This window comes from Bos javanicus, chromosome 14, assembly GCF_032452875.1.
Source record: "Bos javanicus breed banteng chromosome 14, ARS-OSU_banteng_1.0, whole genome shotgun sequence".
Taxonomy (NCBI): Eukaryota; Metazoa; Chordata; class Mammalia; order Artiodactyla; family Bovidae; genus Bos; species Bos javanicus.
The window spans coordinates 10,132,440-10,146,798 of record NC_083881.1 but is presented as its reverse complement, the minus strand read 5'-3'; the positions used below and the strand labels follow the sequence as shown (position 1 = coordinate 10,146,798).

Genomic DNA, 14,359 nt, shown 5'->3' with positions numbered 1-14,359 from the left:
CATTTTTTTAAGTGTGTTTTTAAACAATCGTATGTATTTACTGAGCATCTACTATGTACCAGGCTTTATGCCAGGCACTGGGGTAACACTTGTGGATAAGCAGCCATCAGCATCGTGCCTTGTGGTCCAGTGGGGACTGCAGACACGCAGAAGTGAACAAATAGTCCCAGAGCGTTACAGTGCTGGGGAGAAAAGCTACAAGGTGTAACCAGAAGAGTAGGGTGGTGAGGAAAGATCTGTCCAAGGAAGTAGCATCTGGGCTGAGACTGCAGGATGAGAAGTCGTCACCCCTTGGAGAAGGAGGAGCTGAGGGCTTGGAGGTGCAGGGAGAGGGGTCCTGCTGGCAGACAGAGAGCATGAGTCTGAGTCCTGAGACTGGACAGCACTTGCTGGGTGTAAGAACAGAAAGAGGTCAGCAGCTGAAGCCTGCTGAGGGGATGGGGTGAGGGCAGACGAAACGCATAGGCTAGGCAGGGGCTGGATCAGGCTGGCCATTACAGGCCATGGTAAGGAACCTAGATTTCATTCAAAATAACAGGGGTGGGGAGGGGGGGGCGCAGTGGGACCACAGATGCGTTTTTCTTTTTATAATAATTTTATTTATTTATTTATTTTTGGCTGTGTTGCGTCTTCGTTGCTGCCAGGGCTTCTCTGTAGTTGCAGTGGGTGGGGCTGTTCTCTAGTTGCGGTGCACGGGCTTCTCAGTGCCGTGGCTTCTCTTGCTGCAGAGCGCAGGCTCTAGGGCACACAGGCTCTAGGGCACACGGCCTGCGGTAGTTGTGGCTCACCGGCTGAGTTGCTCCTTGGTATTTGGGATCTTTCCGGATCAAGGATCAAACCCGTGACTCCTGCATTGGCAGGTGGATTCCTTACCACTGAGCAACCAGGGAAGCCGCACAGATGGGTTTTAAGCAGGGGCATAGTAAGTTCTCATCTGGGAGGTGTGTGGAGAATAAGCCACGTTGGACATCCCAGGTTTGAGATGCCTGCTAGATCTTCAAATGGAGACTTAAGTTCGGCATCTGGGATACTCAAGTCTGGAAGACAGAGGACAGGCTCAGCTGGAGGCATAATTTGGAAGCAGTCAGCATACAGATGGTCTTCACGAACGCTCTGAGGCTGGCTGGAGCAAGAATGCACCATTGAGAGGCTGGGGAGAATCAGTCATAAGTGTTGGCAAAGACATGGAGAACCAGAAACCCCTGTGCACTCTTGATGCAAAAATAAAATGGGACAGTTGCTGTGGGAAACGGTTTGGTGGCTCCTCAAGAAAACTTACATATAGAATCACCACAGGACCCAGCAAATCCACCTTCGGGTGGAATTTCATCAACCAAAAGACACCAAGCAGGGTCTCAAGACATCTGTGCAGCCACATCCACAGCAGCATTCTTCCTAACAGTCAAAAGACGGAAGCAGTCTAAGCACCCAGCAATGGACGACTGGATAAGCAACATGGGGTTTACACACATGTTAAATACAATGGAATACATGCAGCCTTTAAAAGGAAGGGAATTCTGACACATGGTACAAAACAGATGAAGCTTGAGGACATCACACCAAGTGAAAGAAGCTAGTCACAAAATGATAAACACTGTATGACTTACTTCAGTGGGATACCTAGAGTCAAAGTCACAGAAACAGAAAGTAGAATGCTGGGTGCCAGGGGCTGGAGGAAGAATATAAATGGTGTGTGTGTCAGGGGACGGTGGGGCGGGGGGAGCTGCTGTTTACTGGGTACGGTTTCTGTTTTGCAAGATGAAAAGAGTTCTGGAGACGGATGGTGGTGACCGCTGCACAACAATAAGAATACTTAATACCACTGAATGATATACTTAATAATCATTAAGACGGTAAGTTTTATGTTTATGTGTATTTCAGCACAATTAAAAACATTTTAAATACACAAACAATGTTTTAAAAAGCATTCATGGGTACCAACCAGAGGAAATATATCAGCCTCATGGCTTTGGAAAAACTCTGGTTCTCCATCTATGCTGTTGCAAACTGAGTAGAAGGCAGCCGGGGGCAGGAGGAAGGAGCTGCAGAAACTCCATCTAGGTGATCATCAGAGCCTCCTGGAGGGGGACTTTCCTGGAAGTCCAGTGGTTAAGACTCCACGCTTCCAGAGTAGGGGGCATAGGTTCAATCCCTGGTTGGGGAACTAAGATCCCATATCCCACAAGATGTGTGGTGCAGTCAAAAAAAAAAAAAAAGAACCTCCTTGAGGGTCTGAGTCTATACATCCGGGGGTGGAGTCAAGGGGATCTTTAATATTACAGAGTTCTGAACAGGACCCAGACTCAGGAGCCCCAAGCTAAAGCACTTGTTGTTCAGTCACTAAGTCGTGTCCAACTCTTTCCAACCCCATGGACTGCAGCACGCCAGGCTCCCCTGTCCTTCACTATCTCCCAGAGTTTGCTCAAACTCACATTCATTGAGTCGGTGATGCCATCCAGCCATCTTGTCCTCTGTCACCCCATTCTCCTCCTGCCCTCAATCTTTCCCAGCATCAGGGTCTTTTCTAGTAAGTCAGCTCTTCACATCAGCAGCCAAAGTATTGGAGCTTCAGCTTCAGCATCAGTCCTTTCAGTGAATATTCAGGGTTGATTTCCTGTAGGATTCATCTTATATTATGCTGCTGTTCCCATCTTCTCATCTGGTTTGCAAACTTCTTAAGTGGAGTGACTGTGCCTTACATCTACCGTGAGAATCTAAATCACTTGTGGAATTTTTTTTTTTTTTTTCCAGACTATGGATGCCTGGGACCTACCACACATCAATTAAATCAGCATCTCCAGACATCTTGTGATTTTCCAAAAGCTCTCAGAACGGACTCTGATGCATTCTTCTACATTGACACCTCCTGCTCTGTGGCTAACAGTGCTTCAGAGAGAGGCTCAGTTTTTGCTGAGTGACTCACAGAATCAAGTCCTTTGCATAAGACATTCAAAAGGGAAAATCTGCAGTGTTTTACTTGTTACTTATTCTAAATATTTTTCTGTGGCTATTTTTTACATAATTTAGATCACATGATCAATAATAACAATTAGCACCTCATATATGCCAGGTGCCATTCGTTTGTTTCCCAGGTATTATTATCCCATTTAATTCTCAATCTTATGTCTGAAGAAGGTACTGTTATTATCTCCATTTTACACATGAGGAAACTGAGGCACAGGGAAATTCAGCCACTTCCTCAAAAATAAAATTTTCTTTTATTTACATGGCATTTACACCATGAGCATTCTCATAACCTTTAAAAAGTGATCAGTATCGTCTTCTTAATGGCTATATCACTGTTTTTCATTGTTTTACCCTATTATTTTTTTCTTAATCATTTTGCCCTAATTAACTCATTTCTCACTGTAAGGCAGGTCTTTGTCTTGTTTGCCACTGTTTACCATTTTAATGGCTTCCCTGACGGCTCAGTGGTAAAGAATCCAATTGCCAGTGCAGGAGATGCGGGTTTGATCTCTGGGTTGGAAAGATCTCCTGGAGAAGGAAACGGCAACCTACTCCAGTACTCTTGCCGGGGGAATCCCATGGACAGAGGAGCCTGGCGGGCTACAGTCCATGGGGTCATGAAAGAGTCAGACATTTTAAACTATACTGCAGTGGATATTTTTGTGCTGAAGGTATTTTCTATATTTCACAAAACTTTCCTTAGGAAAGATTATGGAAAGAATGTTCTGACGGTAAATGGCATTAAACACTGAACAAAAGTCTTTATTAAGGCGATTGTGCTGAATGAGCTGGGTCAAGGCCCTCCTCTCCGGAGACGTGTTACATGCCTGACCTAACTCCTACCAGCTCACACCAAACACTTACTGCGGGCCAGGGGCTTGTGAACGCTTTACAGATCTCATCCACCTGGTCCTCACAAGACCCTGGAGGGAGGTACAGTGAAACGCCTGAGGCAGAGAAATGCCAAGAAATGAATCCAGGCTCACAGGACCAGCCAAAGCAAAGCCAGGACAGGAATCCACAGCTCCTACCCCCAGGCTGGGCCTCGCAGGCAAGGCAGGTGCTCAACGACCACCCGAGAAACTACAACTAACAAGAGTGACGGGAATGAGCCCTGTCCGTCAACTCGACCACACAGGAGACGTCTCACCTCCCAGGCCAAAAATCCACACTCAGTCACTCAGAGCAACACAGGGTTCCTGCCCTAAAGGTGTAGACCCTTCAGATGCAGAGAGAAAGTAGAAAAAAAGAGGCCAATTACCTGGTCCAGGACCCACTCGGAACCCTTGTAGCTGCTTTACAATTCAGGGATCCCCAGCCTGATGCTCTCAGGTGGAGCTGATATAATAACAGTAATAAAAGTGTACACTAAATGTAATGTGCTTGAATCATCCCCAAACCATCCCCCACCCCTGCCACGTGGAAAAACTGTCACCTACAAAACCTGTCCCTGGTCCCAAAAATGTTGGGGACTGCCGCATTGTTATATATATATATATGTGTGTGTTATGGATTGATATTTGCTAATGTCCCAGACCAGTGAACCAATGGATGTGGGTTTATTTGGAAATAGGATCTTTGGAGATGTAACTAAGATGTATTAATAAATTAAAGATGAAGTCATACTAGAGTACAGCGGGCTCTTATTCCCATACGACTGGTGTCCTTGTAAGAGAGAGGAAGAGAGACACAGAGGGAGAGGCGCATGGAACAACCCAGGCAGAGACGGAAGCAAAGCAGCTGCAAGACAACGAACACCAAAGACTGCCAGCCGAGCCCAGAAGCGAGAAAGAGGCAAGGAAGAAGTCTCCCCCATAGGCTTCAATACCCTGCCAATACCTTGGTTTTGGACTTCTGGCCTCCGGAAGTGTGAGACAATAATACATTTCTACTATTTTTGAGCCACCAAGTCTGTGGGACTTTTGTTATGGCAGCCCTAGGAGATAAATACAATATTTTTTTAAATTTATTCATTTATTTATGGCTGCACTGGGTCTTCCCTGCTGCACATGGGCTTTCTCTACTCATGGTGAGCAGGACTACTCTAGTTGCAGTTCTCGTTGAGGTGGCTCTTCTCTTTGCGGAGCACAGGCTCTAGGGCGCGCAGGCTCAGTAGTTATGGCTCACAGGCTCAGTTGCCCTGTGCCATGTGGGATCTTCCCAGACCAGGGACCGAATCGGTGTCCCCTGCATTGGCAGGCAGATTCTTATCCACTGGACCACCATGGAAGTCCAATGAACACAATTTGCCTGGTCTGTTAACTCCATCAAGACAGAAACTAGGGACTTCTCTGGCAGTCCAGCAGTTAAGATTTCACCGTCCAGGGCTTCCCTGGTGGCTCAGTGGTAAAGAATCCACCTGCCAGTGCACGGGACCTGAGCAACTAAGCCCACGGGCAACAGCTACTGAATCCGTGCTCTAGAGCTGGGGAGCTGCAACCACGGAAGCCTTATGTCCCAGGGCCCGAGCTCCATAACGAGAGGCCACTACAGTGAGAAGCCCGCGCACCGCAACTGGAGAAAAACTCTCGCAGCAACAAAGACCTAGCAGAGCCCAAAATGAAAATTAATACACAAAGTTACTTTTTAAAAATAAAGACGTCACCTTCCAAAGCAGAGGGTGTGGGTTCAATCCCTGGTCAGGGAGTTAAGATCCCACGTGCCTCATGGCCAAAAAACCAAAAGCACGAAACAAGCAATACCATGACAAAGTCAATAAAGACTTTTTAAAGTCTTTTTGATGGTCGACATCAAAGAATCTTTTTTTAAAAAAGCTATACTTTGTTCATCTTGGAACCCCAAACATGGAAACAGTCCCCAGCTAGTAGAAGGTACTCAGAAAGTGTTTGTTGAGGGAGCAAGAGAAAAAATTAATAAAGTATAAACTCAGAAGGAGGAGGAACTAAGTCTTTTATCTCTACGAACACATCAAAGCAAATGAGGTACTCAATAAATGTTTGAAGAATGAATAAGTGTCTTTAAATAAATAAATGATAAGCCCAGGAAGGCTCAGCAATGAGTCCTACTCTATTTCCCCAGGACTCGGCATAGAGTGTGGAACACAGCAGCTCCTTAATAAATTTTGGAGGGAAGGAAAGAAAAAAAATGGAGAGAACGATGGGAGCAAAGGAAAGCAGACCAGGATCATAATTTCCCAACTCTGGGTCCAGGTAGGAATTTCCTTCCTGCATGCATCTAACTGAGGAATGGCCAAGGTCATGAAATAAGCAGTTGGATTTTAAACAGCTTCAATTATATAGAAAGGGCTTTCACAGTCCTTTGAATATAATTCACCTCCCCCTCCTTGAATATATTTTTCTAAACACTTGAATATTGTTATTCTAAAACACATTGCTTTGTCTCTCACATAAACTTGAACATTGTTTTTCTGAAACGCGCTTCCTTTTCTTTCACATCCAGAAATCATAAGGCTTCCCAACCCTTCCAACAATGTCAGAAATGCACCTCTGAGTTGAGAGGTCAGCGCTTCTGCGTTCAGCTCTGAGGACACATTTCCCGTCTCTGTGCTGGATTCAGCCTGACCCCTGCCCTGCGGCCAAAAAGGGACATCAGCTGGGCTCAGGGAAATTCAATTCCGGCTGACAGCCCGCGGCCTGAGGAGGACAGGGTGTCTGCCTCGACCTCTGCAAAGGCAAAGGCGGGGAGGGAGAGACACAGAGGTTTCTCCTGGGCTTGGCTTGGAAGGGTCTAACGTTAGGTCAGTTCATTTCTACACGTGGAGAAAAGTCCTGAAAATAAGGCCAAGTGATTCCCACTGCCGGCTCAGAATTCAATTACACGGTCATTTGCTACTCCGCCCTCCTGGTGCTATTTGGGGTGAAAAACAGGAACGTCTTGTTCTTTATTCCTCTGGACTTGACTTTTCCCAGGGATGACAACTGCTCAGATGTGGAGCATGATTTTATTCATTCATTCCTTCATTTATTTTTTTTAAATTATTTATGTATTTGGGTACACTGGGTCTCAGCTGCGGCCAGTAGGATGTAGTTTCCTGACCAGGGATGGACCCCAGACCCCCTGTATTGGAAGTGCGCAGTTTTAGTCACTGGATCCCCAGGGAAGTTTCACTTCATTTATTTTTTATTCTATATGAATATTCATAATATATAAGAGGCCCTTGGACTCATGTCCCAGTACATATAGAGAAACTCTGCATGTGTGCATGCTAAGTCGCTTCAGTCATCTCTGAATGAATCATCTTTGTGACCCCGTGGGCTGTAGGCCACCAGGCTCCTCTGTCCACGGGATTCTCCAGGTAAGAATACTGGAGTTGGTAGCCGTGCCCTCCTATAGGGGATTTTTCCGACCCAGAGATCGAACCTACAGCTCCTGCACTGCAGGTAGATTTTTTTTTTACCACTGAGTCACTGGGGAAGCCCATAGAGAATCTCTGCTCCTGGGCATTTTCCCTCTGTATACTGAACTCCACAGCTCCAGCACTTGTCTGCTCCATGAGACGCCATGTGTAGGTCAACGACTGTCACAGTGACAAACAAGGAAAAGAAAGGCTGACCCCTTCTCAGAGCCAGTTAGCAGGAAAGGCAAAGAACTGCTTCATGTGTTTTGATGTAGCCCCGACTTGGTCAGCTTAAGCACAGACATGGGGACTTTCCACCCTATCAAAGCAGTCAGTTGAGATGGAGATCACTGTTATTTTATCAGACACAGGACTGTGTGGTTGGATTAGTTTATGTGACCTTCCTGTGGCCCCAAGGCATCCCACGCTGAGCCTAAGCCAGTGGCTGTCCATCTGAATGATTTTTAAAAAATATTTATTTATTTAGGCTGCGCCAGTGCTTAGCTGTGGCACGCAGGATCTAGCTCCCGGACTAGGGATGGAACCTGGGCCCCTGCACTGGGAGCACGGAGTCTTAGCTACCGGACCACCAGGGAAGTTCCAATCTGTGTAATGTTCATCTTTCCTTTTCCTCTAGACAGAAAGCCCCATGAGCATAGGGCTGAGTTATACTGCTGCTTACACTGAGCACAGTTCCTGGCACCTAAGTAATAAGAATCTATATATATTATATGAAGGAGCCAACAAACAAATAAATGAAAAAAGTAACGGTGTTGAGCTTTATGTTATTGTTAAAAAAGAGCGGTGGTTTGGAATCAGGTGGGGTATTGCTTCACTCACGGTCTATCACTTATCTGCTCCATGAGATGTTGATTGAAATATACAACAAATGCATAAAATGGTCTATGTCATAAAAGTACCAGTCGAAGAATTTTGACACCCATGTAACCAGCACCCAGAGCACTCGCAGAATCTCAGAAGCTGCCTCATGCTCCCTACAGGTCACTCACTCTTCACCGACCCCCTCAAAGGTGAACCCTATCCTGCAAGATGCATGCATCTGCCATGGTATTATCCTCCCTGACTCTTATCTTCACACTGGGAATGTGAGTAATACTTACCATGCCATGAGTATAACATTTCATATATGTATGTGCAATACTTGGCAGCAACAGTCACTGTTTTAATAGTAGTAATAGTAGTAGTAACAGGACCAGTGACAGCAGATGTGATAGGAGAAGCCGTAGTTGCAAGAATAGAAGCAGCAGCAATGGTAACAACAGACATAGTAATAGTGGTAACAGAGGTAGTATTATTAAGAGTAGAAGCAGCAGTAATAGTAACAGCCAACACTCGTACAACACATGATGTTCTAGATACTGGTCCAAGTGCTATACCTTAACTCATCTACTGCTCAAAGCAATCCTTATAAACACAGATAAAATACGATTTTACAGATAAAGAAACTGAACTTAGAGGCACAGAAGATAAATACAGATAAAAGCACAGCAGTTAAGGAGCTTTCCCAAGGTCTCAGAGAATGTCCTAAATCCAGGATTTTAATACCAGCAGTCTGGCCACAGAGTCTATCTTCTCAATAGCACTCTTTTTAATAAATACTTGCATAGCAAAGAAAGATCTGTCCTCTAATATCTGTTCTCTTCCTTTGGTCTCATAATAATCTTCAATTTTGGTAAGCAGGTAGTCTTGCAGAAGAAAGATCACATTTCCCAGCCTTCCTTTCAGTTAAGTATAGCTGAAGGACTAAATTCTGGCCAACAGAATATAAGTAGAAGCAGTAGGTGTGATACCCAGAAGCATCCTTAAAAGAAGAGGCCTGCCTGCCCACTTCAGTATTCTTACCTGGGAAATCCCATGGACAGAGGAGTCTGGCAGGCTGCAATCCATGGGGTCGCAAGACATGACTTAGAGACTAAACACCAACATGGGTTTGTCAGTTTCTGTTATGTGAGTACTCTAAGAAGCTAAATAATTAAAAAGCATTATTTGTGATTAAAAAAAAAAAAAGGCCTGCCTTTCTCCTTCCCTTCTTCCTGTTGGTAGATGTTGTGGCTGGCACAGAAGCAGTCAAAATGGGCCATGAGGTGACCTTGGGGGGAATGGAGGCCCCCCAATGGTGGCAGAAAAACAAGAAAGGAAAAGTCTGGGTCTTTCACAGGTTGCTGTAGCAGCCCTGTAACTGAGCTTTTAGGTAAGAAATAAATATACTTCTATTTTCTATTTAAGCCAATGTTCTTTTAGATTTTACGTCATTCATAACAAAACCTAATCTTAAATAACGCACTCTTATAACAATTATAATTAATACTGAAACTGAAGAAGACTCTGCAGGATGTTACCAGGGACAGACACACACACACACACACACAACCATGTTCCCTACCACTTGTTTCTATAAAGGCTTTAGCTTCCAAGGCCTTCCCCAAGATTCAAAGAGCAAATTTAATCAGGAAAATGGGAATATGCACAAAGAAAGCAGTGAAGTAAGACAAAATAATAATAATCTAGCCATAAGACAAAGTCAAGATCTTTAGTTCCTCCTCAAGGGCTACAGGTAACATCCTGAGCCACACCTTTGAGTTGTTTTGCAGATACTGAAACCCTCACCAGGTGGAAGACGTTAACTGCATGCTGACCACTAACATGTGTACCCCAGACTGGGGCTGGAAGCAAAAGGTTAATAGATGAGATTCCCAAAACACCACCCTGTTACCTCACCAGCAGCCAATCAGAGAACCACGCACAAACTGATCACACACCCCGTGACCCTCTCCCTCACGAGTTCAGATCTCAAGCCCATTCTCCTTGCTTGGTGCCCTGCAATAAAAGCTGGACTTCCCTTCGCCACAACCTGGTGTCAACAGCTTAACTTTGCCGTGTGTTGGGTGAGCAGACTCAGGTTTGATTTGGTAATTAAATCACCTAAACAGATACCTACAAAACTAATGTCACTTTCGTGTTGGATTCTTGATTTATAAAACAAAACAGAATAAAACATCATTCTATAATAGTCAAACTATGAAAATCAGCAGGCAAAGTCTCATTTATCCTAGATGGTAACAGCAGTCCCCATTACTTCGTGTCTGGGTCACATGAAAGCCTCTTAAGTTGGCCTCCCTGCCTCCAGCCTCTAACTTCTCCTCCACACTCAGGGCACTCTTGTCTAATTACCCTTAAATATGACTTCCATCTTAAAAACTGGAATAATTACAATGCTCTATGCCCTTACGTTATATGATATACTTTCTTGTAGACCTTTTTTCCTAATCTCACAAAAACCCGAAACATACATATTATTACCCAGATTTCATAGATAAGAAAAAAGAACAGAGAAAGTTCGTGACTTGCCTAAGATCACAGCAAGATGGGGGCAGAGCAAGGATTCAACCACCTGTCCAACACAAGTCTTTCCACCACTAGGCTGATTTCTGGGATATGCCAATCATAGCAGGTAGACCCCATGTTGATCCACCCTGGCAACCTGAAGATTCTTGGACTCTTTCAGTTTTCTCTGCTTATTCTTCATGGCTCTTCACAGACTGTCTAGTCCAATTTTTTTTATCATCCACCAACACAAACCTCCACCCACTGAAGTCAGACGCCTTAAGATTCTACCATGTGCCTCTATGCCAGGTCCCAGTAGACCCAGCTGCAAAACAGGGCAAATCATACCTCTACAAGAGGCACACTGCAAAAGGAAAAAGACAAGAGACTTGGAATCAGGAAAATTGGTTTCAAATCCAACCAGAAAGGATATGGTATATATACACAATGGAATATTCAGTTCAGTTCAGTCGCTCGGTCATGTCCGACTCTTTGAGACCCCATGAACTGCAGCACGCCAGGCCTCCCTGTCCATCACCAACTCCCAGAGCTCACTCAAACTCAGGTCCATCGAGTCGGTGATGCCATCCAGCCATCTCATCCTCTGTCGTCCCCTTCTCCTCCTGCCCCCAATCCCTCCCAGCATCAGAGTCTTTTCCAATGAGTCATTAGAAAGAAAGAAAGAAAGAAAGAAAGTGAAGTCGCTCAGTCGTGTCTGACTCTTTGCAACCCCATGGACTGTAGCCCACCAGGCTCCTCCCTCCATGAGATTCTCTAGGCAAGAATACTGGAGTGGGGTGCCATTTTCCTTCTCTAGGGGATCTTCCCGACCCAGGGATTGGACCCAGGGATCGAACCCAGGTCTCCCGCATTCCAGGCAGACGCTTTAACCTCTGAGCCTTGGCCATAAAAAGGAACGAAACTGAGTCATCAGCTGAGATGTCAATGGACCTAGAGTCTGTCATACAGAGTAAAGTCAATCAGAAAGAGGAAAAATATCATATATTAACACATATATGTGGAATCTAGAAAAATGGACTTATTTCCGGGACAGGAATAGAGAGGCAGGGGTAGAGAAGAGACATGTGGACACGGAAAGGAGGGAGTGGGGGGTCGGAGGCAGGGCGAGGAGCGGGGGACAAACTGAGAGCAGCACTGGCAGATATGCGTTACCATATGCAAAACAGAGAGCTAGTGGGACCTCTGCATGGCACCGAGAGCTCAGCTCAGTGCTCCGCGATGACCTAGCAGGGTTGGAGGGAGTGCCGAGAGGGAGGGGATACACGTATACATAGAAGTGATTCACTTGGTTGTACAACAGAAACTAACACAACATTGTAAAGCAATTATACTCCAATTAAAAAAGAAAAATCCAGTCAGGCAAGTTGTCTCTCTGTGAAATGAATGTGGTAAACCCTTCCTGGTAGGATTATCAGGTGGACTGAATGAAATAGTATCTTTAAAGAGCCACTCGGCTACACCAGCACTTATTACTGTTGACAGTGCTGTTCTGTTACCATTCCTGACTTCATTCAGGTGCCACACCACCTTTCCCACTGCACACAGGAGACACATCAAAAAGCCTGCAGTTCTACAAATGCCAAAGATCTGGTCGCCACTAACATCCACGCTCGTGGTGTCTCTTGCAGCTTCCAGGGCTTGAGTCTGGTCAAATTCTGCATTTCAACCTCCCAAAAGCATCCCTCCACATTTCCCAGGCTGGGCTCTTTGGACCACTCACCGATTCCATAGCGAATCTCTTGATGAAAAACTGGAGAGCCTGGAGGCTGAAGATCTCATGTCTCAGCCGTCACATCAGAAAATTACCTGGATGGGGGGGACGAGAAAAAAGGAGACAAGAGTCATACAGCAGGGCTTAGACAGAAGACACTGTCTCAGACCAACACGTGATTTCATCTGGAGGCCAGCACCCTTGTTAGGAATATTCCCACTCCACAGTGGCCATCCAGGAATGGGAAGGAAGACAGCTGGGAAACCACTGTTTCAGCAATCCACTTTGGGGCTGACATCTCCATCAGTAAATGTGCGCAAGTGCTCTGGAATCCTTCTTGCATTCTATTTCTAGCTCTACGTTGGAGAGCAATTTACAAGTCATTAACATCTCCAGACCTGGGCTCTGAAACATGAAATTAAATTGTGCTGACAGGTACAGCAGACAGACAGACAGACAGCCACAGCTGTGTGCCCATGGGGAAGTAGAAAAGTTCCCCCAGCCAAGGCAATCAACCCCAAGAAGAAGGTAGATATATACACGAATCTCTATATTTCAGGACAACCCCTCTGAACCGGAGACAGGATTTTAATTAATTCATGCATACCAAAGCTTAATTAATTGCTGAGTGCACAGAGCACAGGAAGTCTGGGATTAAAAGTGTTACATAAGGGAACAGCTTCAATATTTTTGGAATGGAGGGGAAACAGAGGTGGGGGGTGTGAAAACAAGAGAAGTCAAAGGACCTGCTTGATTCTTCTCCAGTGATCCCTAGTTCAGAGTGGTAACTTCATCTGGGGCCAGAAACCCAGGGACACACTGGAAGCAGCATCTCCATTACTCCTATATCCAACCCAGCCCTAAGTCACGTGTCTCTTCCTAGGTATATTCTCGGCCTGTGCCTCTCCGTCTCCACCCGCACAGCCCTGGACCAGACTCCATCATTCTCAACCTGGGTGACTACACCTACAACTACCTCCAACTGGTCTCCCCTCGTCACCATTTCTCCTTCTGAAATCTGATCCCCTACACTAAAGCCAGGACAATCTTTTCCTTTTTATGTTTTACTGTGCAGAATTTTATACAGACACAACAGTAGAGATCCCCACTGCCCAGCCCCAATCACCATCGACGTATAATCAATCCTACTCCATCCACACTCTAACCCCTCCGTTCTCCACACTGTTATTTAGAAGCAAGCTCTAGACATCTTATTTCAGTCATTAACATTACAGCATGTTTGCTATATAAGGTCTTTTACAAAAATATAACAGCAATACCTTTACCACACCTAAAAAGATGATAATTCCTTGATACCACCCAATAGTCTCATAAATGTTTAAAATGTTTTTTAACAACAACAGCAAAAAATCCCAGATCCGAATACAACTGGCTAATACCAGGAGCGCTAGTGGTAAAGAACCTCCTTGCTAATGCAGGAGACTCTGGAGAAGCAGATTTGATCCCTGGGTAGGGAAGATCCCCTGGAGGAGGGCATGGCAACCCACTGCATTATTCTTGCCTGGAGAATCCCACGGGCAGAGGAGCCTGGTGGGCTACAGTCCATAGGCTCGCAAAGAGTTGGACACGACTGAAGCAACTTAACACGATATTCAAAATAATTTAAAACACAAATCTGATCATGTCATCTCTTCATCTACAGCTTAACATTCTTCAGTGGCTTCTCAGTGCTTCCAGATAAAAATCAATCGACAGGAACTCCCCTGGTGGTCCAGTGGTTAAGAATCTGTACTTCTACTGCAGGGAGCATGGGTTCTATACCTGGTTGGGAAACTAAGATCCCACATGACATGTGGTACAGCCAAAATTGTTTTAAAATAAATAAAAGCAAAAAGAGCTCCCTAAAATAATTTTAAAAATATATATATATCATTTAACATACTCAGACTTCTACCCACCTCCTCCCTGACCTCATCTTGTCCACCCAGGCAGCTGGCGCACTGCTGTAACCACCCAACCTTCTTTCAAATCCTACA

General features: G+C 45.2%; 1 protein-coding gene across 3 annotated transcripts in view; it reads right to left on the bottom strand.

Annotated features, from left to right (window-relative positions):
• The window catches only part of ASAP1 (ArfGAP with SH3 domain, ankyrin repeat and PH domain 1), a 339,237-nt gene that overhangs the window by 295,113 nt on the left and 29,765 nt on the right, over positions 1–14,359 (bottom strand). For 2 of the 3 annotated variants that reach the window (XM_061438581.1, XM_061438583.1), the window contains exon 2: positions 12,372–12,457. In XM_061438581.1, coding sequence (XP_061294565.1) covers positions 12,372–12,430 — 59 coding nt within the window. In that variant the 5' untranslated portion in view covers positions 12,431–12,457. Of the gene's footprint in view, positions 1–12,371; positions 12,458–14,359 lie in introns of those variants that run through there. The other variant, XM_061438584.1, reaches the window with a different exon arrangement.